Genomic DNA, 24,875 nt, shown 5'->3' on the forward strand with positions numbered 1-24,875 from the left:
GGGAAAAGGGGACCAAGGGGACAAGCCGAGGCACTGTTTCAAGCTCAGATACTTACGAAGCGAGACGAGTTATTATTCCTGGTTGTTTTGGCGTTTCCAAAAGCTTCTAGGACGGGGTTGGCCTGGATGATTTGATCTTCCAGAGATCCCTGTCCCCAAAAGAAAGACCATCACCATCATCTTCTCTTCACCAAGAAACATTCTGGGACAGCTTAAAGAGGTCGCGCTATTTGGGGAGAACCACTTTAACGTGATCCGTTGTTTCCTCTGCGACCGGATAACAGACCTCGGTTGGATTTACCTTCCCATCGGCGGAGACTTTGCCGGTGCTCCCGATGTTGGCAAAATACTGGATGACTTTTTTCGTGTTCTCAGTCTTGCCAGCTCCAGATTCTCCACTACAGGTAAAGGAAGAGAGCTACGTCAGCACAGGTGGTTCCCGAGTTAGGATCACAATTCAGCCCCAAATTTATCTCTCGGTTTAGCAAAAAAAAAAAAACCACACACAAAACACAAAAAGAAGTGAAATGGATTTAAAAGAATTTGCTGGATTCGAAATAGGAAGATCCGGGATCCCACAAACACACCTATACAAGCATCTTTCCAAATTCTGGAGCTCATTGGGAGAATCGGAGTGAGTCAAGACTTTCAGCTCAGCCTACCTTGCAGGGTTGATTGATTATACTTTGAACTCACCGATCAAAAATGAGTATAGGGTATAAATGGATGGGACCCTCTGAAAAATGGTTCGGAATGGCTTCAAGATGGAGCATTTACTACCTAAATGAAATTATAGTATCCCTTTCTTACTAGCTCAGGAAAAAAAACAAAAAAACACCATCTTCTGGAAACACTTCTTGACGCGTACAATAAGCTTTCTCGTTAGCCTCTGTTGCCAGGAAATCGGTTTTAAGCTGTACTTTTTTTATTATTAATTTGGTCGCCGTATTCATACGATATGCTTTTATTTTTCTTTGTACGGGATGTAGAGCATTCAAAACCCAGCCATCTTATAAATATTTCAGTAGGGAATATACAGGAAGAAAATAGGGCCACTTACGTGATGAGCATAGACTGGTTTTCGCGTTCTACGGAGGAAGAGAGAAAGAGAACACTTGGGTGATCTGCTTTTCCCCCCCCTAAATCCCACGGAATTGATCAATAGCCAATGATCCAAATAAACTCTTGGGAAGCAGCAAGCAGGGTGGACGAGATTATCTATAATGCTGTGGGTAATGCCCACAGGGTAATGCTCTCTCTCCCTCTCTCTCTCTCTTCCTCTTTTTCTTTCTCCCTCTCTTTCTCCCTCTCTTTCTCTCTTCCTTACAGGGTAATGTTCTCTCTCCCTCTGTCTCTCTCTTCCTCTTTCTCTTTCTCCTCTCTTTCTCCCTCTTTCTTTCTCCCTATCTTTCTCCCTATCTTTCTCTCCCTCTTTCTTTCTCTCTCTCTCTCTCCCTCTCTCTCTCTCTCTTCCTCTTTCTCTTTCTCCCTCTCTTTCTCTCTTCCTTACAGGGTAATGCTCTCTCTCCCTCTCTCTCTCTCTCTTCCTCTTTCTCTCTCTCTCTCTCTTCCTCTTTCTCTTCTCTTTCTTTCTCCCTATCTTTCTCTCCCTTTCTTTCTCTCTCTTTCCCCCTTTCTTTCTATCTCTCCCTCTCTCTCTTCCTCCCTCTCTGTTTCTCCCTCTTTCTTTCTCCCTCTCTTTCTCCCTCTCTTTCTCCCTCTTGTTTTTAATCTCTTGCAATTCTTCATTGCCCCTTGCCCAACAGGTTGCTGGAAAAGGAATCGACCATGCTTTCCAGATGCATAATGTGATTGATTTCATAGGGATTTTGAAAATAAGAATAGGACTACATGAGTCTTAGGACCCTTGCAGGATTGGTGACTCTTGCTTGATTATAATGCTTGGTTTGCATAAACGGAACAAGGGACAAAGAGAGGACTCTTACAGAATAATGGAATAACAGAGTCGGAAGGGACTTTGGAGGTCTTCTAGTCCAACCCCCTGCTCAAGCAGGAGACCCTATACTATTTCAGACAGGTGGCTGTCCAATCTCTTCTTAAAATCCTGAACGCAACTTCTGAACGCAACTCATTCCACTGATTAATATTTCTCACTGTTAGGAAGTTAGAAGTTATGTCCTAGTTCTAAGTTGCTTCTCTCCTTGATTAGTTTCCACCCATTGCTTGTTGTGTTACCTTCTGGTGCTTTGGAGAATAGGTTGACCCCCCCCCCTTTTCTTTGTGGCAACCTCTCAAATGTTGGAAGACTCCTATCAGGTCACCCTAGTCCTTCTTTTCATTAAACTAGACATGGGCAATTCCTACAACTGTTAAAGGACCTTTGAGGATCTTCTCAGCACTCACCCATAAGCATGTCATGGTAGGCATTGTCAGAGATGGAGAAGAGATGAGGAGGCACCTCCGTACGCTTCTTGCCCTTGTACATCTGGGCCACACGTGCCCCATAGATGGGTAGCCACTTGTAAGGGTTGATGGTGACACAGAAGAGGCCAGAATATGTCTAAAAGGAGAACAAGATGGTCAAGATCAGCTTCCAGTCCCGTTTTAACATGGTCTGGATAAGAGCAGGAAGATCCAACTCATCAATAAGTCTCCAAGCAGTTCAAATGCTTCCACCCATCTTCCCACTTACGTAGATCCTCATCATGATGTAACGCTGCTTGAGGGTATCCAAGACACTGGCTTCATTCAAGAAAGTCATGTTGGCCATATCGCTGACCTGGTAGAACTTAGGTGGATTCATCTGCTGGACATCCTCCTTCTTGATGGTCACCGTCTGTGGGAGAAAAAAAGACAGCCTCCCAGGGTAATTTCCAGGGTCAGGTAGCACTCAAATGAAATAAATTCACAAATGTGGAAACTTGTGTAAAGCTCCAGTTCCTTTCTCTGTCCTGAAGATAAGAAATAGTGGGTTTCAAAGACAAGGAAGTTGATTCTGGTTGGACACCAGGAAGAACTCCCTAACGCTAAAGGTTGTTCAACAGTGGAACAGTCTACCTTGAGAGATGGAAAGCTCTCTGCAGATACATCAACAGATCCTGGAAGACCATCTGTCAAGAATGCTGTAATAGTGGATTCATGCACTGAGCAAGAGGTTGGATTAGATATCTCCAAGACCCTTCTAACCATTATCTGTCTTCTGTTGTGATTAATAAGTGGAAACTTCAGCCATTAGACACTCCATACAACGTTCAAAACAAGTTCTATCACATCTTCCCTGCAAGTTATGTCCCCTTAATTTGAGCAATCCTGCCCGGTCCCTAACCTGAGAGACATACAAAGTCCAAATGGAGTTTTCCCTTCCTATCAATTCACCTGATTGGTCACCGTCTTGATCGTGACTTGAGTATCAGTTTCTGATTGGATCTCTCCAGCCACGAAGCCTTCTTTGTCCTCCTTCACCCAACAGGACTTCTTGATGTCGTACGGTTTGCTGATGGCTTCAATCTTCTCCTTCTCGCCGGGAGCCAAGAAAGGCATGGGGTCAACATCATCCCCACATTCTCCTTTGTACCCGCCAGGCATGTTGGCTTGGATTCAGGGGCAGGATGGATCCAGAAAGGAAGAAAAGACTGAGAGAAGAGTGCAATCCACAAAGTTCCTGGAAGAGAAGGGGAAACTGACTTAAGATAGCCACCTATTTATTTATCCATGTATCCATCCATCTATCCAAACTCAGCCTTGTTCTGTCACCCCTCCTATCCTGTTCCCACGCTACAATTCCAACTAGGAGTACCTCCTGAAGACACGCAACCAAAAAGTGTGTTTACTTGATGACTGGCTGGTTTCTTTTATACCTTCTGATGTGTCCTATCACTTTCTCTTAGCAAGAGCCAGGGTCTTTATCAAGAGAAAGCTCATTGGATCAGGATCATCTCCCTCAGGAGAGATCAAATAATGCAACAACTTCTTGCGAGTTTTTCCTCCCTGTCCGTCTCCTTCTAGGGCATCTTGCAGGCTTCTTTTGCCACTCAAGGGACTGGGGAAGTCTGAAATAGACTCTCCTGCCTTGCAGATTTATCTTCTCAAGGCACCCCTTCAGTTGTTACTTCAATGTAAAGCATGCTTCCCATGCTAGCTTGCAATCCATTTCCCCCGTGGCCTAGCTAGCCCAACTTGGTGGAATCCAGGAATACCTTTAATGCCAAAGGCATGAGCAGTTGTTTTGTTTTGTTCTTGTCAAACTCAACTGGGAATTGCCTGGCTCTCCTACAACGCGACCGAAAACCAATGATTTGACATGATTTGTAGGTATCTTGATCATGATTTGCCTGGCTCTCCTACAACGCAACCGAAAACCAATGATTTGGCACTATTTGTAGGTATCTTGATCATGATTTGCCTGGCTCTCCTACAACGCAACCGAAAACCAACGACTTGACATGATTTGTAGGTATCTTGATCATGATTGAAGCTTTAGGCAGATTTATTCAGAAATACTACTTCTTTCTTCTGCATGGACCTGTCCCAAAAATTCTCTTTTAATCACTAACAAGCAGGTGGTTACAGTAATAAAAAAACAAAACAAACCCCAAAACACAACTTTCCAGCAATAAGAGTGGGATTGTAAGATCTATTTTTGAGTACTGTAATTCTAGCTGAGGAATTCTGGGAGTTGAAGTCCACACACCTTAGGGTTACCAAGGGGGAGAAACGGTGGCCTATGTAGTTCTACTCAAAAGTCAGTTTCCTTGAACTCCAGGGGGCTGACCCCAGATGAATGGGTGCAACCAGAGAGGATAATTTATGGGAAAGAGATAAAGGCTTAGGTGGAGGAATGGCTGAAAACAGAGACCTGCGGTCAGTCAGTGTTAAAAGGAACTAAGGCACAAAATCATCCACGCCCACCTAAATACTTTTCCAAAGTGCGGAGAGTTCATATTTATTTAGCATGTGAGAACAGTTAATATTTGTTTTGTGGTGTGATGTTGTTACTCTGAACTAGCTCTGGGGAGGTTAGAAGGAGCACATGACAAACAGGGTGAAATAGGGTTGGGTTACTCCTTCCTACCTTCCTTCCTTCCTTCCTTCCTTCCTTCCTTCCTTCCTTCCTTCCTTCCTTCCTTCCTTCCTTCCTTCCTTCCTTCTGTCCTTCCTTCCATCCTTTCTTTATTATCTTCCTTCCTTCTTCTTTTCCTTCCCTTTCTTTCCCTTTTTCATCTTCCTTCCTTCCTCCTTTGCTTGGCTTTCCTCCTCCTCTCTTTTCTTTCTTTTCTTTCTTCTTTTCCATCACCTTCCTTCCTTTTTTCCTTCCTTTCTCCCTTTTCCATCTTCTTCCTTTCCTTTCCTGTTCCATTCTTTCTTTTCTTTCCCATCATCTTTCCTTCCTCTTTTCTCTTTCTTTCATTTCCTTTCCTTTCCCGTCCTCTCCCTCCTTCCCTCCAAAAAGCCATGCCCTCCACAATTCTTCCTCTTCCCTCCGTAACTCCAGGCTGAGTGAAAGGTTATCTGGGCTCTTCTCCTTGGCAGGTGCTTTCTTAGCCTCTAAAGAAGTGCCAAGGAAGGCAGAGGCTTCTATTTTGATGGGGCAAGGTCATTCCCAGCTGTTGCTACCCAGTCATAGTATTCCCGCCGGGTTTCTAGCCCCAGAGCAAGCCCCAGAGTTTGGTCCAAAGAAGGACAAAGCACTCATCTAAACATCTATTTTGAGAGATGGTTAACCCATGCCAAGAAAGCCTGGAATTGCCTGGGCAACGGTGTGTTGTTATAATTGGCAGAAAAGCAGATGGTGGTCTGAAAAAAAGGATATTTTCTTTCTTCTCCAAAATTGCTCTTCGGCAATTATTTCCAAGGTGGCATCTCGTAGGTCCACAATGCCCTCCTTTGGAACCCATTAGGCCAGAGACTTGGTTAAAGCCATGTCTGCTAGCACATGTTCCCTTGCTAACTCATGGTGAACCAGATCCTGGTTTCAACAGTTCAGCCAGTGATCAAGGCTTACATGGAAATAGTGATTCCTCAAATCAGTTGTGACCCCAGGACACGTTCTTTGAAACCCGAATCAATTCGGCTGCTCTATGGAGGAAGGGTTTAATCAATTGTGCTGGGAGATCGATAAAAGTGAATTCAGGGGCCCTTGGTGCTCTCTGATATTGGCTGTTTCCTTGCAGACATTTCATTACCCATACTAGGTGACACCATCAGTGCTAGAAGGGAGTGGGGTTTTATGGAGTGGAGAACTGTGGGGTCCTCTCTTGCAGATGTTTCGTAACCGAACTAAGTAACATCATCAGTGCTAGGCAAGTTCTAGCACTGGTGATGTATCCTAGTTGGGTCACAAAACGCACGAAAACAAGCCAGCTCAGAGGGCACCAAGGACCCTTCATTTCAACGCTGAGCTATAAATATTATCTTTTAAAGTCACTTCAGAAAGTGGGTCCTGCACTTAGGTCAGCTTGAAAGCCAAGTCCATTGGAAAGAATGAAAGAGCAAAACTGATGTCTTGAACTTACGAGTAAACCCCATTGAACGTAAAGGGGATTCAAACCTTTAGGGGTCTACTCTGAAGTAATCCTATTGCATTCAAAGAGGATTTCTCCCAGGTGAGCATGCCAATCAACGCTGCTCTGCAATTTTTAACTATCGCCCATCATTATGGGCTTGATAAGCCACAATTCACACGTGCAAAAAAAAATAAAATACCTGTCCTGCGCAGGCGCAGTGGGAACCCACACGCCCGCAGTTGTTTTCCCGGCGGCTTGTTAAGAACAGAACCCTGAAAAGGGGCGGAGCTTCTTGGAGGTGTGAGCCAATCAAAAGACGAGAGTGGGTGATTGACCCATTTCCCGGGAAATTTAAGTATTTTTCAGGGCGGCTGCAGCTTTTACAAAGCGGCTTGTACAAGGAAACAGTGAGTAGCCGGGGTGTAATTTGGTTGGTTGTTTTTTTTTGGCGTGCCTTTTAATTTATTGTGGACTAGGAACAGAGGCACGGCAGGAAGCTTATAAATGTATTCAATTTTATGTCCAAGACACGTTATTTATTCTGTGTTTTGCCAATGCAGATATTACACAATAAATAATTAAATGAAAGGAAGGGAAGGTTTGGTTATACCTTAAAACCTAAGGGCTGTATATAATTCTGAGGTGTTTTTACTCAGTGGTTCTTAATGGCTGTGCTTAAGCTGCATGCTTAACCTGGGTTATGTTATTGTTTTATTTCTATCCCACCTGTATTTTTTAAAAAGAACTCGAGGTGGCAAACATACCTAATACGGCTCCTTCCTCTTTTCCTCACAATAACCCTGCGAGGTGGGTTGGGCTGACAGAGAAGGATTGGCCCCAAACCACCCAGCTGGCTTTCATGGCAAGGCAGGATTAGAACTCGTGGTCTCCCATTTTCTAGCCTGGTGCTTTAATTACGAGACCAAATTGATTCTTGGATGTTGAATTAACCCATAAGGGATTGCGTGGAGCTTTAGAGTAGAGTAGACTATTCAATAATTAGGTGCCCTGGATTCACCAAATATGTTAGAGGGGAAAAAACCTCATTTGCTCAAGGGGAAAAATTAAGAAAACTTAGTGTCTATTGCCAGTAGAACTGGTGGGTTTGTAACTGACTCTTTTAAATGTGAGTACAACACCCGAGTCTGTTTTAAAGTATATTTCTGCAGCCCTTCATGGGCTAGAAATTATTTTATCCAAGGTGCTAGGAGTTCAGCCTAGTTTGAAACCGAACTGCCCTGCCTTTTAAAATCTCTCTTCTCTGCCTTGACCAAAGCACCTTGGCCTCCATCCCAAAACTAAATGGCTGCAGCTTGCAAAGCAAAAAAAACCCCCACTATTTTTCTCTTCCATTAAAACAATGAATTTGGGGTGGATTATAAATGCTATCAAATCCATTAGGATAATCATATCGGGGCAGCAAAACACATTGTAGGAAAGAGGGGTTTTCTGGCCCTTTGGTTAAGGTTGAGTAGTGGCTGGTGGGGTTGGGCTCCTGAGCCAACACTCCTTCTGTTCACTTAGGTATAAGGAGAGACACACTTGGCCAAACCTGTCTGGACTTCGCAGAACGTGGATCATGCCTACCACAAATGACCAAGATGGACGGATGAGGAAATTCAAAAACAAAGGCAAAAATTTTGCAGTAAGTACGTGTGAAACCCAGGAACGTACGTGGTTCCTCAGGAACAGAAGGGGTCAAAGTGCAAAATTTACACTCCTAGTATCGGAGGTGGAACTTGCAACCTGGAGCTGTATTCACGCAGGCTCTGATCCACTGTAGTGTAGAGAAGGGTGTTTCTATTCAGGAGACCCTATTCATTCTCCAGCTTTCTTTGGCCCCTTTTAGAAATGCACAATTTTGTAAAATAAAGCAGAAAGTCAACAGGCATTTATTTAGTAAATAATGGCTATGCCTATGTTACCTAAGGGACCGTGGGTAGTTTATAAACAGCCTAATAAAACCACACAAATACACGAATAAAGGCACACATTAAAAACAGAATGTCTATGGAGATTATCCATCATCCAAGGTCAAAGATATCCCAAAGGTGCTTTTCCAAAAGAGCAACTGGACTTTATTGGGGTTTTTTTTTCCCCTGAAAATGTTTCACTTCTCATCCAAGAAGCTTCTTCAGTTCTTCTTGGATGAGAAGCTAAATGGTTTTCAAAGAAAAAACCCAAGAAAGACCTGATGCCTGCTTGGAAAAAGCACCTTTGGGATTAAAAATAGAATTAAAAGCAAGTTAAACCATCCAGCTGAACATCAAGGCACAAAATTCAAAAGGCTAGGAGAGTAACGGTGGTAGGAGTGTCCTCAGGCCATCAACCACCCAGACATAACACAAACACAAAATTGTCTGAGACGGTATGGGTTCTCCTGCTTGAGCAGGGGGCTGGACTAGAAGACCTCCAAGGTCCCTTGCAGTATTCTATTCTATTCTATTCTATTCCTATTCTATTCTATTCTATTCTATTCTATTCTATTCTATTCTATTCTATTATGTTTATTCTGTTTCTATTCTATTCTATTCTATTCTATTCTCTAGATGAAGGCATAGCCACTGTTGCTTATCCTCCTCTGAAGTTTGACACGTAGCAGATTAGAATTAGTTTTGCTCAAAGGCATTTGATCTTGAATCCTGATCATCCGAAATTCTTCTTTATTTATTTTTTATTTATTTATTTAATTGAATTTTTACCCCGCCCTTCTCCTTGCGGACTCTGCACTTCCAACCGTGTTCTCTGCACTTCCAACCGTGTTCTCTGCACTTCCAACCGTGCGGCTGTTTTTAAAATCCATAATGCCCGACTCTCTTCCTTGGTAGGAAATCCGGAGGCGAAAAATTGAGGTGAAAGTTGAGCTTCGCAAAGCAAGGAAAGACGAACAGATTTTGAAGCGAAGGAACATCTGCTTTTTGGCAGAAGCCAGCCTATCTCCCGAGAAAGACGAGAAGAACGTGGTAGGTGTGGGTGGGGGAGGGGGTGGTAGCGCGATAAGAAGGAATGCTCCATAGTAAAAGTTAAGTTTTACCTCCCTCTGTAGAATCTTAATAATAATAATAATTGGAAGGGGCCTTGGTGGTCATCTAGTCCAACCCCCTGCTCAGGCAGGAAACCCTATACCATTTCAGACAAATGGCTGTCCAGCCTCTTCTTAAAAACCTCCAGTGTTGGCGCATTCACCGCTTCTGGCGGCAGGTTGTTCCACTGGTTAATTGTTCTCACTGTCAGGAAGTTTCTCCTTAGTTCTAGGTTGCTTCTCTCCTTGATCAGTTTCCATCTGTTGCCCGAGAATATATTGCATCTAGGGACAAATCTCATTTTTCTATAGGGGCCCTTTCCGACCCATGCTGTCTAAACCGATCAGGATTGTAAGGTTCAGAATTTCACTCCTATGAGTTGTGAATTCTGGGTTTGTAATCCCCACACATCTGGAAGGAGCCTGGTTTGATCAGGCCGTCTTCCATATCTGTGTACACCAGTAGGGCTGTTCAGAACCACTGAATGAGAGAGTTTTGGAGTGGGGGGATGATTCACAGAAACAGGCCATCGCCAAGATCTGAGGACTCTGCCATGCTTTGTTCATGTGGCCCGCTAAACTATGATGTGGCTTGTTTGGGGATTAGTGTGAATAGGTGTAAACCATGTATTGAGCAGAAGATGAAGTTCTTGGATACCTGGTGTGGCCAGGAGCATCCTGATGACCTCTTTGTGGTGGTGTTCTGACAATCCTTTTGTTTCTTTGTGGTGGTGGGGGGTCTGACAATCTTTTTGCTTCCTGCTACAGGTTACTCAGGTCTCTTTGATAGATATAGTTGAGCTGATCAATTCAGATGACCTTTTTCTTCAGCACAAGGCGGCCCAGGCAATCAGGTAGGCTAAAGCCGTAACTTGCTCTTTGTGTCCCCCATCAATCCGTCTCGGTTGCCATTGGTTACTTAACTAACTTGGTTGGTTCTCGGCCATCGGAGAAGAACAGGAGATCAAGCTGGCCCCAGTCAATGTTTGTTAATGGAGGTCACTAGCTTTCTAGAGAAAGCTCAACAAGGTAGCACATGGCTGCAGGACCATAAACTGCATCCAAAGATGGTTGAAACAATCCTGATAGAGTGATCCAACCTGGAAGGTGATCCAAGCAGTGGTTGCTCTCAATCCCCATGTTCTCCGGTCTCTAAGAATCATCCTGCCGGTTGGGAATCCCACCACAGACGGGCATGCTTAGTCAACTTGCTTCTGAAGGACCTTCAGATGTTGAAGGTGCCTCAGTTACTCTAGAGGTCCCTTGAGAAACGCCACTGTTGGGGTGTGGTTCTCCCAGCAGGACGAGGCCACCTGAAGGTTGACCTGGCTTCCTCTCCCAACAGGAAGATGCTGTCCAAGCAGAAGAATCCACCGATCAATCAAGTCATTGAATCTGGAATCATTCCTAAACTGGTGGAGTTCTTGTATTTTCACGATACTCCCAATGTGCAGTTTGAGGCTGCTTGGGCGCTCACCAACATTGCTTCAGGAAGCTCAAAGCAAACCAAAGCTGTGGTCGACGCCAATGGCATCCAGGGCTTGGTGGTTCTGTTGTCTTCGCCACACATCCATATCTGTGAGCAATCGGTGTGGGCCCTGGGCAATATTGCCGGTAAGTTTGTAGAGCTGGCTTGTTCTGAGGTTACAGAATGAACGGTTGTTACTACTTTCCTGTAGTTGCTTTTTTTTGTTTTTGTTTTGAAACTACAATTCTCCTTCCCGTGACTATTTCATTAGGAGATGGACCGATCTGCCGGGATACTTTGATCAGCTTTGGTGTGATTCCACCAATCCTGTCCCTGGTGATGCCTTCGACCCCGGTATGTAGCAAGTCTGTTCCGTCGGGTTAGTTGGTTCTGCTGATCTGCGGTGGTTAAGTGAATCTGACTTTGCTTGTCAGAAGGTCACTGGCTGGGAAAAGGTCACCAATGGCGACCACCTAACCCTGGGACGCTGCAACTGGTATAAACACATGCCAGTTACCAGTGCCTGAATTTGTGATTGTGGGGATGCTGCAACAGTTGTAACTGCGAGGACCAGGCACCTTTTCCAGGGCTGTTGAAACCTGGAAACAAATTATTGTAAGTTCAGGAAAGGCTGTAATCGCTCGCTGGCTTCCTTGGTTCCTGCTTTATCCTCTGGAATCTGGAAATGTGTTCCCCTGTCTCTTTTTTTTTTTTGCTTGTTTGCTTGCTTGCTTTCAACCAACGAGCATCCTCTTCTTTCTTAGGTGGGCTTCCTGAGGAATATCACCTGGACCCTGTCCAATCTCTGCAGAAACAAGAACCCTCACCCTCCCCTTGACGCTGTGAAGCAGGTGCTTCCCGCCCTCACTTGTCTCCTGCAACATAAGGACAAGGACATTATCTCTGACACTTGTTGGGCGATGTCCTACTTGACCGATGGCTCCAACAATCGCATCCAGCTGGTGGTGGAGACCGGGGTCCTCTCTCGGCTGGTAGAGCTTCTGTACAGCACCGACCTGCCCATTCTGGTAAGCAAGAGTGATTTTTTTATTATTATTTTTGAATCACCCACCGTGAAGATCACCTATCCAAACATTTCGTGGGACCGTTAGTGATGGACCTCCGTGGTCGTCTTCTCCATGTACTATAGGCCAGGGGGTCCCCAACCCCTGGACTGTAGATCAGTACTGGGCTACGGCACACCAGCAACCGGTCCACACAAACAAGCAAAGCCCCATCCTCGGGATGCAGGCAGCACACAAAACCACGCACCTTCTAGTCCGTGGAAAAGCCTCTCTCCACGGAACCGGTACCTGGTGCCCAAAAGGTGGGGATCCCTGCTATAGGCAACATCATTCTGGTCAGCAAGAATGATTTCTTGAAGGGAAGGCATTGCTAGGCTAGGGAGGGATCTGCCCCCGTGAAGATCAAACATTCTATTGTATTTGTGGGAACATTAGTGATGGACCTCCGTGATGATCTTGTCTTTCTCTTTGTGGATATCTTTGTAGACCCCAGCTCTACGTGCTTTAGGCAACGTGGTCACCGGGACAGATGAACAGACCCAGATGGCCATCGATGCGGGCATCCTGTCCGTCCTGCCGCAGCTCTTGCGTCATCCCAAGTCATCGGTCCAGAAGGAGGCAGCGTGGGCTTTGAGCAACATTGCGGCTGGCCCCTGCAGCCAAATCCAACAACTTATCACCTGTGGGCTCCTCCCTCCTCTGGTGGAGTTGCTGGCCAAGGTAGAGTTTTGAACCATCGGGATTGGCAGCGGGTTGTAAATATAGGTGCACTTCATGCACACAGATCAGAATGCAGATAGTCCTCGAATTGCGACGGTTGATTCAGTGACTTTTCAAAATTACGAAAATAGTGACCTATGATAGTTTTTCAAACTTGCAAGCCTTGCAGCATCCCTCTGGTCATGTGATCAAAATTCAAAGGCTTGGCAACTGGCATGTACTTATGATGGTTGCAGTGTCTGGGGGACAGTCACGTGATCCTCTTTTGTTACCTTCTGACAAGCAAAATCAAAGGGAATTCAGATTCACTTAATAACCTGGTTGCTAACTTAACAACTGCAGTGATTTACTTAACAGTCGTGGCAAGAAAAGCCGTAAAATGGGGCAAAACTCTCTTAACAAATGTCTCGCTTTAGCAAGAAAAATTTTGGACTGAATCATTGTTCATATAGTTACTACCTGTAAGTATGTGAACAACGCATGTACACAGGTCAGAATATGCACATATGCACAAACCAACCTGCAACTTAAAGTCTTCGTCCTGCTTAGAGATTAATGTAGGCCAACTAACAGGTTCCCCATTTGGTCTGGAAAAAAAAAATATCTAATATGGATGCATAGAGTGCATTTCCTGGGATTCTGCTTTTTTTTTTTTTATAAGAGACAAAAATCTAAGTTTCTAGTTACTAATTTGGAAAAATTGCCTCCTTTTGCAGGTGTTCGAAGCAGGATATGTGATGCTCATTGCCGTTCCTTCCAGTTTAGGGCAGCTGCACATAATGAGAACTGAAGCTAGAATTAAATCACTAACGGCTTCACCAAAAGTATTAAAAGTTGCGGGTTTTGGATAATGAATTTTTAACACCGGCAAAAAGAGATTTGCCAGGAAACTACCAGCCACAAACACAGTGCTTTTGTGAAAGTGTTAGGTGTATAATTGTGATATAGGTCAGGTCACGGCCGTAACGGAACCTGCCCATTATGGTCACAAGTTGTAACGGTTGTAAAATAGGTGGGTCACGTGACCGACCCATTTTGTGACCTTTTTGTGGTGGCCGTTAAGCAAACCCATCGTTTCCTATGGCACGGTTTTGCTGAAACCGGAAGCAAGTACCATTTTTTTTTGACACAAAACCGTTGTAAAACAACCTGGGATACAGGATGCTGCAACTGGCCATTTGCAGCTGGGTTGCCAAGCACCCAAACTCTGGTCATGTGACCATGGGGGGGTGGAGGGAGAATAGGAAAGCCATCTGAACTTCAGATCCAGGTCGTAAGTCCCCTTTTTGGAGTCTGCTACAACTTTGAACAGTGGCTAAGTCGCCGGTTGTTACTTGAGTATTACCTGTAGGAGCCAAGTTCATCTATTTCTTAAGGTTCTTTATTCCTTTGGTGCCTGTAGGGAGACTACAAAGCCCAAAAGGAAGGTGTTTGGGCTGTGGCCAATTTCACGACGGGCGGCACGGTACAGCAAGTGGTGGCGATGATCCGGGCCGGAGTCCTGAAGCCTTTGCTCAACCTGTTGTCCATCAAGGATAGTAACACCATTCTTGTGGTCTTGGACAGTCTCGGCAACTTCTTCCGGGTAAGGCTAAGGAAGACTAAACCGCTTAGAGAGGGGTGTAAGAGCACCATGAAGCGGTATATAAGTCTAAGCGCTATTGCTTTTGCTACTTATGTTTTCTCTTTCTATACCAGACAGCTGAGAAGCTGGGTGAGACAGAAAAATTGGGCCTTCTGGTTGAGGAGCTGGAAGGTGTGGAGAAGATCGAAGCTCTCCAGACTCACGAGAACAACTTGATCTATCGTGCTGCCCTAGCCCTCATTGAGAAATATTTTTCTGGAGAGGTAAGTGGAGGCTGGCGTCAAATCCCCATGTTCTTGTTTGAAAAATGTAGCTTTAAAGGAGAACTAACAGCGTTGTATCACCTGGGTAATTCCTTCTCCACCCAACGAACATTAGGAAGCTGCCAGGTTTTTAACCCCATTGGGAGCAATCTCTGGTTAACTCCATTACTAAAATTTCAAAACTGCTCCGAGAACTGTTTTGAACTGTTTGTGAACTGTCGTAAAGCATTTGCAACCTATTTGCAAAGAACTGACACCGTGGGCCTGTTAGATGCACTTGGCCCCCCCGCCGTTTATTCAAACCATAGTTAAGCAAAGTGTTGTTTGCATAATGGAGGAACTGTGCCCTAAGACAGGGGTGTTTTGGGAAGGGGGCATGTGACTTAAAGCAACAGATCTGAAAAGTCTGCAAGGAAAATATTGTCTTCTCTTCCTCCCATCGATGTTAGGAAGCTGAAGACATAAAGCCGGAAAATGAAGAGAAGAAAACGCTGCCTTTTGTGGCCGAACAGCAGGACCTTTTCAACTTCTGAAAGAGCTTCGCTTGTTAAATGCCTTCAAATATGGTGATGGATGCTCTTTTTGGGTGAACACTAAGAGGGAGGGGTGAAAAAAGGGGTTTAACACATCTTATTTGTTTGTCATAATAAATCACTATTCTGCTTTGTAGAAGCTGTGTCTCTTTTGTTTCTCCTTGCTGTGAAAACAATAAGCTCTAGAGGAGACTTCTTCAGCTGGCCTTGTAGAAGTATCCATGTGTTATATCAGGGGTCTTCAAACTTGGCTCTTTTATGACTTGTGGATTTCAACTCCTAGAATTGCTCAGCCGGGCACGCTGGCTGAGGGATTCTGGGAGTGTGAAGTCCACAATCATAAAAGGGCCAAGTTTGAAGAACCCTGTGTTAGGTGTACCAGAGTTTCTCAAACCGGGGCAACTTTAAGATGTGTGGACTTCAACTCCCAGAACTCCACAGCGAATCAGCACCTCGTTCATATATTGAGCAAATATGGTGGTGGGAGCTTGTGCAAACACAACCAGGAGGGCCGAGAAGGAAGAGGGAAACCCAGCCAATTGTGATTTATTTCACAAGCCACAGTTAACCGAGCCGTGACAGCCCAGCTTCTGAATCAACTGGGTTGGAAATGCAGGGTGGAAAAAAGAAGCACACCTCACATCCTCAGCTTAAAAAAAAAAAAAGGAAAATTGACCATTTTTAGCCCTCAGATTTGAAAAAGATGCTTTCCAGATTTAGAAGCCCTCTTAACTGCACCTATAGATACTAAAAACAAAAGTGGCGCCTGGATCCTCCTTGCAATCTCAGTTAATTAGTTAAAGCAATTTTTTCCCCCCTGCCCTGGCTCTCTCCTGATGGAACTCTTTATTTGTTTCCTTCCATCAAATCCTGCTTTCCAGATGCCACGGACCACACCTCCCATCATCCTGGACCAGGAGGCTGATCCCAGGCATCATCTCCTCAGGTGTGGCCCACCTGTGACCCTCCAGAGTCCGAGCCCGCCCGTGATTGGCTCATCTTTCCCGGGGGCTGACGGGATTGGTAGTTTCACGTCTAGAGTCCTTTTAGTCTAGGCCGGGCGCACTCCGCCACGCCCCCAAGAGGGACGCGCGACTCCGCCCCCTTCCTTCCTTCCTATCTCTCTCTCTCTCTTCCTCTCTCACTCGCGCGCGAAGCTTTTATTATATAGGCCAAGGGTAGGCAACCTCGGCTCTTTTATGACTCGTGGACTTCAACTCCCAGAATTCCTGAGTCAGCACAGCTGACTCAGGAATTCTGGGAGTTGAAGTCCACGAGTCATAAAAGAGCCAAGGTTGCCTACCTCTGAATTATAGGCGGACCTCCCCAAGATGGCCGCGGGGACGCGCCTCCTCCTCCTCCTCCTGAGCAAAGAGCGGGCGCGCGCGCGCGCACCACCCACAGAGGAGAAAAAAAAAAGTGGGCGGCGCCGGGCCTGCCGCGAAGGCGGGCGGGCGGTTGGCTGGGAGGGGCGGCGCGAGCCCGCGCAGTCGCCGTTCGCGTCCGGCGGGGCGGGCGTCGAGCTCCGTGAGGCGGCGCCGCCTCCGCCGCCGCCGCCGCCGCCGCCGCTTCTTCTCCACCGTCTGAGGAGAACCGGAGGCGGCTTCGCTCCGTAGCGAGGATGACAATTCTTGGTTTTTTTTTAAAAAAAGGGAATCGGGTTCTTTTCTGAAGAAGAAGAAGAAGAAGAAGGAGGAGGAAAGGACGGAAGGAAGGGAGGGAGGGGAGAGGCCGGCCGGGCTCGAGCGAGCGAGCGAGGCAGGTCGGGCCTGCCAGACGACGACGGAAGCGCGGATGGGGTCGGCCGTGGCCGGCGGCTGATCCGGCCTCCCGCCCTGCGCGTGGGTCGGTCTGCGGGGAGCGATGTCGAACGCGGGCACCCGCAGGGCCGGCTCCAGCATCAAAGTCCGCCTCACAGGTAGAGACGCCGGGGCGCCGCCTGCCGCCGCCGCCCCCCGCCCTCCCTCGGGCGACAACGGCCGGCGCCGTCCCGCTGGGCCGAGCAGGGGGAGCCGGCGCCTCTGCTGGGGTGGCTCTGCTCGGGGCCCCGCCGCCCATCCTCCGCGGCCCCCCGGCGGTGGCCTCGCCTCTGTCTGGAGGGCGATCTGGGGTGATGGGGGTTGTAGTCCCGCGCATGTGGCGTGCGGGCGGGTTCTGGAGCAGCGAGGCTTCTCTCCTCCTGCTTCCCCTTCTTTCCTTCCCCTCTTTCTTCCTCTCCTCCTCCTTCCCTCCTTTTTCTTCTTTTCCTCTGCTCCTCCTTTCCCTCTTCTTTCTCTCTCCTTCCCCTTCTTTCTTCCTCTGCTCCTCCTTCCTCTCCTCCTTCCTTTTTTCTTCTTTTCCTCTGCTCTTCCGTCCCCTCTTCTTTCTTTCTCCTTCCCCTCTTTCTTCCTCTGCTCCTCCTTTCCTCCTTCCTTTTTTCTTCTTTTCCTCTGCTCCTCCGTCCCCTCTTCTTTCTTTCTCCTTCCCCTTCTTTCTTCCTCTGCTCCTCCTTCCTTTTTTCTTCTTTCCCTCTGTTCCTCCGTCCCCTCTTTTTTCTTTCTGCTTCCTCTCTGCCTCTCCTCCCTCTCTTCATTCCTCCCTTTTTCTTCTTTTTCTCTGTTTCTCCTTCCCCTCTTTTTTCTTTCTCTGTCCTCTCTTCCTCTCATCTTCCTTTTCTTCTTTTCCTTTGCTCCTCCTTCCCCTCTTCTTTCTTTTCTTCCTCTCTTTTTTCGTCCTTCTCCCATTTCTTCCTTTCCTCCTCCTCCTCCTCCTTTTACTTCCCCTATTTTGTCTCCTTGCCCGCTTTCTTCTTCCTCTCCTTCTCTTTTCTTTCCTCCTTTTCCTTCCCTTTTCCTTCCTCTCTTTTTCTTCCCCTCCAGCCTTGTTTGGATGGAGAGGCAGGTCTTCTGGGCCATGGAGGAAGAGGAGAAGGTTACAGTTGTCCTGCTGGTGGTCCTCCTTTCTCTTTTCCTTGGGGGGGGGCTGAAGGGGTAGGAGGACAGGTGGGATTCACCTTTCAAAGGGCTATGCTGGCCAGGTAAAGGAAGGCCTTATTTGGGCCTTGACATTCAAACAGGATGACCAACGACACCATGGCTAACAGTACTGAAACAGTTCCTGCTGTTGTGGATTGAGTGTCTCTCCCTTTTAGTTGTCCTTTTCCTGGGAAGATTGGGGGTGGGTGGGGGTAGAATCCTTCCTGGCATCTCCCCAATTTGGTGGGTTGGAGAAATCCTGTCCCCTCTTTTCATTTCTCGCTTTGCTGTCTTGGCAAAAATGCCCCGCAGACATTTGAGTTCTGATTGTTTCGGCATTGCAGTGGAATTGGTGAAAGCTGGTTGGTTGTGGGCTTTTTTTCCCCTTGCTGGTTGAAATTTAGGAGATCTTCTAAAGAAGGCAGAATCCTTCCCTCCTGCAGCTCGTAGGAGATGGAGACTTTCAAATCTATAAACCTCATTAAGGATTTGATGGCTATTTTTTCTTTGGGTTGTTGAATAATTGGATTTTTCCCAGACGCACCTTGTTTAAAACTATTTCAGAGGAATATATTAAACATAACTGGATTTTTCTGTTAAAGCAGTGCTGTTAATGTTTGACAGAATAAATTTCACATGGGAACATAAGATAGTCTATGTTTTTAAAAATTGGCCTGGCCAAACAGACTTTATGAGGCTTGACGGGAAGGATAGATTTTGTTCAAGACTTCTTGGAGAGGTGCCCTATGTAGTCTGTATTAAAACCTTTAAGGGGATTCTTAAAGTGCACTTAGATAGTATCTAAGGGTTTTTCCATTGAGGATTCCTTCAAACGTCAGAAGGAAATTAGGTGCTTTCAAAAAGGGATAGTAGGGAACCTCAGTGATCGCTCTCTTGGAAAATGTGTTCATGGTTCTAACTCTCTCTCTCTCTCTCTCTCTCTCTCTCTCTCTCTCTTGGAAAATGTGTTCATGGTTCTAACTCTCTCTCTCTCTCTCTCTCTCTCTCTCTCTCTCTCTCTCTCTCTCTCTTGGAAAATGTGTTCATGGTTCTATCTCTCTCTCTCTCTCTCTCTCCCTCTCCCTCTCCCTCTCTCCCTCCCTCTCTCCCTCCCTCCCTCCCTCCCTCCCTCTCTCTCTCTCTCTCTCTCTCTCTCATAACAGGAGTTTAATTACATTGATTTATGTTATAGAACTGGTGTATTACTAATGTAAGTGAAATACACATAGGACAGGTGTTTCCTGGCCTGTGCTTTGTAAAATGACACACTTTTCTATGGAAGTAAAGTATATGAACTGGCCTTAGGAATCTAGACAATATTTAACTTCCTGTCTATTCCCCCCTCCCTTTTTTTTGAATGAAATTCAGATACTACTAGGAATATTTGCTAATTCCATTGAGAATTACTAGCAAAAGCTTGACACAATTCTTTCGGTAAGCCACATGAATTGTAAATTCAGCATCCCAGTGACTTTTGCTTGCCAAATGTAATTCAGAAATCAACTTTCTTTTTTTACGTTTGTGTGGATTCTGCTTGAGTTTTTTCACTTCTCTCAAAAAAAATTAATACTTCCATTTACCAGGGTGAACGGTGGGCCAAATGTTCAGCACCTGGCCATGATTAATTGCATCTTTTTCCCGTATTGCTCTCGTTGAACTACAAATTAACTGTTGCGTTTTGAAATGGAAGCCTTGATTATTGAACTACTGTTGATATTCTGTCTTCCTGATCTTCGTTAATTTAATTATTTAAATGTCTTTTTTCAGACGTTAAAGGATGCAAAAGGAATGAAACATTTAAAATTGTTCAGAAATCATTATATTCTCATGCCAGTTTTTGATGCTTTCCTCTTCTTTTCTTATAAACATATAATTGCTGTAAATATTGCCATATATGCCATAAATATTTCTTTAATTTAAGTCTGTCATTACTTAGCATTATAATAATATTTTTTATTCATTTCCTGTAATTATTTCCAATATCCCTACTTAGTAGCAATTCTGTTGCTAACTGTTGCTTTTTGTAAAGGAAGAAGATACTATTAAAGTAGCAATTTCTCTAATGCTGAATAGCAAATTCAGGATTGAAGCTTCTAAACAGGAGACTTCTCAACCTAACCATGATATTGCTTGGTCTCTCTGTGTGCGAGTAAGTGGTGACTTATAGTCAAGGTTGACTCCGGGTGGCTGCCTGGAAGAGTCCTGGTAATTTTTCTGGCAAGGTTTTTTGGGAGTGGTTTGCCATTGTCGGCTTCTTAGGGTTGAGATAGAGTGACTGGCCCAAGGACACCCACTCTCATCATGTGATTGGCTTCACGCCTTAGGTGAAACTAGAACTCAAGGGGTCCCAGTTTCTAGCTCAGGGGTCTTCAAACTCGGCCCTTTTATGACTCATGGACTTCAATTCTGGGAGTTGAAGTCCATGAGTCATGAAAGAGCTGAGTTTGAAGACCCCTGAGCTAGCCTGATGCCTTAATCATTACACTAAACTGGCTCTCTTTATTTTTATTTTTTTATCAAATTTGTATGCTGCCTGACTGACTCCCAATGACTGGGCAGCTCACAATCACCAAAGCAAGGAAATCATAATAAAACTGATTCAAGATAAATCTTAAATAAAATATTAATGCTCATATTAAGTGACTTCTTTATTTTACCTGCAAATATTTTAGATACAGAATTGTTCTGAATGATGGAAAACTGATTTTAACTATCCAATCCAATTTATAACCGGCGAATAGTCTAGTATATTTTTTTTTATAGTTTTCATGTCAATGTGTATTAGCCCTAGCCAGCTTGGTCTAAGTTAAGTAATCTTGGGCTAATTTGAACTTGTCGATGATAGAAACAGCTTGTAAAGTAAAAGATAAAGCTAGACTTCTTTCCCCCCCCCCAAAGTAACATTTGTCAGAAAACAATTTTATGCACATTAGAGGCTAACACACCTATGATAATAAAACTCGTCAGTACTTGTGCATGTGTGAAATCATGCATCAGACATTGTACATGTAACTAAGATGTATTGTCATTAAAAAGGGGCTCGGCCAAATTCACATTATAACAGAAGTGATGCTTGAGAGTTGACAATAACAAGGAAGTTAAGAATTTTACAGATTATCTAACCTTTGATACAACTGGTAGAAATGTAGAAAGCTACCAGACTGCCTCAGATCATTAGTTTATGAATTTCAGTATGCATTGTCTTTTTCGTTTAGTAAAAGCTGGCTATCCTAAGCCCTACTTTTGTTTCTGTACAAGCCCTGATAAATGATTTGGAAATTATGAAATCTTAGGTAATAATTAAGCTAGTAGTGTTTTTAACATGCTAACACTCCATGAAAATTAAATTTTATTTAAAAAAAAGTATGGCTATACAGGTAGGCTGGGACCTGGTATGTAATCCTTTTGAAATAATTGTGACAAGTTTATTTAGCATTATGTTTCTAGCTTGCAACGATATTCAGTTAATTTTGAACATATCAACTTTCTAACACCTGACTTCGGTTAAAGCTCTGTGCTCCATGTTTTTTTTTGCAAGCATTCAGATTGTCATATCTTCATATGCACTGTTACATGACATTTTGGAGGCTACTGTATAATAGGTTTAACTGCAATAATTTGCTACCATTGAGTGCAAACTTGTCCCACATATTACGTGTGTTAACAATCAGATGATTTGATTGTTCGAAGCCAAAGTGGTTTGTTTCTGAATGGTTTGAATGTTGCTTGTATTTCTGTTTGCAAGTTTCCAGATGTGGTTGAAGCGCTTTGAAAGACTGCCTCCATTGAGTATTGTCTTGGTCAGGTGACTAATGTGGAAATTTGTTATGTGGATATGTAACATGTGTCCAAATGCCATTTTGTATTTCAGTTAATTTGCACTGGGCAAATTAAAAGTTGATCCCTCCTTTCCCCCAAGTATTTCTGTGGATTTAATTCCCTGTTTTGCTCTCTTTTTTTTCAAAAAAAATTCATTAAGTCAACTTCTATTCATGCCCTTGATGTAGATTTGAGAATAACATGGAAAAGGAAATTCAATACAGCAGCAATATTTATTGCATTAGCAGAAGAGCACAGCTAAATACAGCCTGGCGAACAAAACAAACCATTGATCTGAGATGATTGGACGGGTGAAATTAGTTTTTAAAAGCTCATCTTGGATGGTGAGTTTAATTAGCTGCAGAAGTATGGTGATGCACTATCATGTAATAGCGAGAGAAACATAGTTTGAAAATGTGAAGTATAAGAAATCACTCTGTTTATTAATGCAAAGGCAGGTCTTCTCCAACCTCACATAAATTGATTATAGTGGAAGCTTCCAGCTATAATGGGCCAGACTTTGAAATTAAGCTCATTGGAGCTTGTATGTTAAAAAGAAGATGGAAGAGATTGTGCCCAGCATACTGGCATCTGAGGGGGCATGATGGCTCGGTGGTTAAAGATGCCGAGCTAGTTAGAGAGCTGACAGTCCAGGTTTGAGACCCCATGCGACAGGTGAGCTCCTGTTACTTGCCCCAGCTCCTGCCCACCACCTAGCAGTTGGGAAACATGCAAATGCAAGTAGATTAATAGCTACCACTTTGGTGGGAAGATAACAGCATAATAGTCATGTTGACTACCTAACCACGGCAATTGTCTTCGGGCTGAGCACCGTGCCCTAGAGTCGGACGCGAACTGACAGGGAAAGTTTTACCTTACTGGCATCTTCTGTTTAATTTACATCAGTGTTGACTGATTTAGCATAGGTAACTAGTGATCTCTGGCACTGAAATTAAGTGGCCCAGTTTATTATTATTTTTTTTCTGGTGATTTTCAGAAATCATGATGACAGGCTCCGTCTTTTCAAAAATGCGGCCTGCGTGATATCCCTTTGCTTCTACTGTCGTTTTATTTTGTTACAGCTGGAAACAAATTCTGCGGAATAGATGAGCTTAACTTTGGGTTCTTTGCTCCAGTAAATCATTTAACATATGATTATGTGCCATCAAGTCAGTGTCAGGTTTTAGTGACCACGTGTATAGACTTTCTCCAGTATGATCTGTCTCCAGACAATAACTTCGAAGTAGAAAAATTTTAGGTGGCTTATTGACTGCTCTGCATACATCCTTAGATTGTATTTCTCTACTCTTCTCCGTACCCTTTAAACTGATATTTAGGCTGGAATCCTAGTCAGATTTTTATTACTAATATGGTAACTATTAAATCGTTGCCCTTTTGGAAAAAAACATTGTTTTTCTTCTGATTTAGAGAACTGTGGGAACAGGCTACGTCAGAGCATGGAACACTTTGAAATAAATATGTCTAAATTATTTAGACTATACATTGCCCTATTTCTCCGATACAAGATTTCTGTTTAATTTCCTGAATAATAAAAACATTTCCTAGTCAGAGAGTAACTTCCAAAGATAGAATAGCTCTGGCAAAAAGCAAGGTAGAAATGAAAATAATAACGCAATGTTCTAAATACCTAATTTGGCTTTTGTATTCTAAGTCTGGCAAGAGAATGAAAGTTGACACATAGAAGAATGATAAAAGAGATAATAGCCCCTAGGTTGATGGCTAGATGAGATTTTTCTGGGCGAGAATGTGCTGAATTCTAATGCAGTATATGGTTTGGGGTTACTTTTCATTCAGCAACATTTAATCATGTGAAAGGCTAAAACTTGCACTGGCTTGTGTCAAAGGCAAGCTTGCGTACAACAGAGATAAATCCCTTGGGCCATCCAATTTATAGCTCAAAGAAATCTCTTGTTTCTGGAAGACACCGTTCGAATTCCGAGGAATGGTGGAACTAATTTCAGGTGGATACCTATTTATTGGGCCTTGTTTCTCAAATTACAGCCCTCTTTTTTGTCTATGAAAGCACTCTGCTTTTAAAAGTGAGGTTTCCCGTTTCCAAAGGGTTCATGGAAAGAGCCCAAATCCTATCGTACATATTTAATGTGTCTTTTGGAATCCTATCTGCTGAGTTTACTAAATGAGATAAATGCCATTTAAGCATCTCTTAGTCGTCTTTCTGCCTCTCTTTGTGAGTAAAACGATCCATTCTTCAAGAAATTGAACTAATGGAGAAAGGGTGTGGTGGTGCATGGCTCCAAGCATACTCACCTCCGTTGCAGCTGCACAAAATTCTCTCTGGATCAGGCGTGCCTCTCGTTACTTATGTCAAGCTCTAGAAATAACATTTACAAATAACTAATGATTAACTATTAGCTACCTAACAGCTAAGAATTAATTTGGAGAGCTCCTGTCACCAAAAATATAAAGGGATGTGTAAAGCGACATAATTCACCCCTTAATGATTTGCTGTCAAATATGCCAAGAACAATTATAGAATGTAGGTTAAATTTGGCTCCCTCCTCGTTCATGGAAAAGTAAATTTGTAGCACTCTTCTAAATTGCCGGAGTGCTGCTTATGTTCGTTTGGAGGTAATTTTCTCAAAGCTTTTTCACTTAGGAGCGAGAGCCAGTCTAGATTCTAGAAGTTAAGGTGTTGAATCTGGATCTCCCTACTTCCACCCCTATTCCACCATCAGCCGTAGAAAGTTTTAGGGTCAAAACCAACAAGATGGTTGTTTTGAGGGAAAATATGCCACTTTGAGCACCCGTTGCAGAAGGTGGAAAACAAACAAATAGGGGAATAATGAAATTCAATGGTGAAAAAAGTAAGGTTCTACATTTAGGCAAGAAAAACCAAATGTACAGGTATAGTATAGGGGGTACCTTGCTCAATAGTAGTAACTGTGAGAGGGATCTCGGAGTCCTAGTGGACAATCACTTAGATATGAGCCAGCAGTGTGCTGCAGCTGCCAAAAAAGCCAACACAGTGCTAGGCTGCATT

General features: G+C 44.2%; 3 protein-coding genes across 3 annotated transcripts in view; 2 read left to right on the top strand and 1 right to left on the bottom strand.

Moving 5' to 3' along the window:
• The window catches only part of LOC107302932 (myosin-16), a 28,475-nt gene extending 24,648 nt beyond the window's left edge, over positions 1-3,827 (bottom strand). Inside the window, exons 1-7 of the mRNA XM_015832095.1 lie at positions 3,758-3,827; positions 3,337-3,622; positions 2,654-2,797; positions 2,365-2,521; positions 1,061-1,088; positions 302-398; positions 57-149 (exon numbers count right to left, since the gene is read on the bottom strand). Of these exons, the coding sequence (XP_015687581.1) occupies positions 57-149; positions 302-398; positions 1,061-1,088; positions 2,365-2,521; positions 2,654-2,797; positions 3,337-3,546 (729 nt within the window). The 5' untranslated portion in view covers positions 3,547-3,622; positions 3,758-3,827. The remainder of the gene's footprint in view (positions 1-56; positions 150-301; positions 399-1,060; positions 1,089-2,364; positions 2,522-2,653; positions 2,798-3,336; positions 3,623-3,757) is intronic.
• Positions 3,828-8,043: 4,216 nt separating this feature from the next.
• On the top strand, positions 8,044-15,080 carry LOC107302928 (importin subunit alpha-1-like). Its single transcript, XM_029287329.1, has 10 exons — positions 8,044-8,109; positions 9,293-9,427; positions 10,255-10,340; positions 10,832-11,100; positions 11,226-11,308; positions 11,719-11,982; positions 12,466-12,699; positions 14,102-14,284; positions 14,398-14,547; positions 14,997-15,080. The coding sequence occupies exons 1-10, from the start codon at positions 8,044-8,046 to the stop codon at positions 15,078-15,080; spliced, it is 1,554 nt and encodes a 517-aa protein (XP_029143162.1).
• A 1,863-nt stretch (positions 15,081-16,943) lies between these two features.
• The window catches only part of SMURF1 (SMAD specific E3 ubiquitin protein ligase 1), a 39,212-nt gene continuing 31,280 nt past the window's right edge, over positions 16,944-24,875 (top strand). Inside the window, exon 1 of the mRNA XM_015832091.1 lies at positions 16,944-16,998. Coding sequence (XP_015687577.1) covers positions 16,944-16,998 — 55 coding nt within the window. The remainder of the gene's footprint in view (positions 16,999-24,875) is intronic.

The sequence above is a fragment of the Protobothrops mucrosquamatus genome, unplaced genomic scaffold (assembly GCF_001527695.2).
Source record: "Protobothrops mucrosquamatus isolate PMUCROS unplaced genomic scaffold, P.Mucros_1.0 scaffold_301, whole genome shotgun sequence".
In the NCBI taxonomy this organism is placed as follows: domain Eukaryota; kingdom Metazoa; phylum Chordata; class Lepidosauria; order Squamata; family Viperidae; genus Protobothrops; species Protobothrops mucrosquamatus.

Coding starts and splice junctions, on each gene's coding strand:
- LOC107302928 (XM_029287329.1), top strand. CDS start 8,044: ATGCCTACCACAAATGACCAAGATGGACGGATGAGGAAATTCAAAAAC. Junction 11,101..11,225: donor GGCCCTGGGCAATATTGCCG/GTAAGTTTGTAG, acceptor CTATTTCATTAG/GAGATGGACCGATCTGCCGG. Junction 14,548..14,996: donor AGAAATATTTTTCTGGAGAG/GTAAGTGGAGGC, acceptor CATCGATGTTAG/GAAGCTGAAGACATAAAGCC.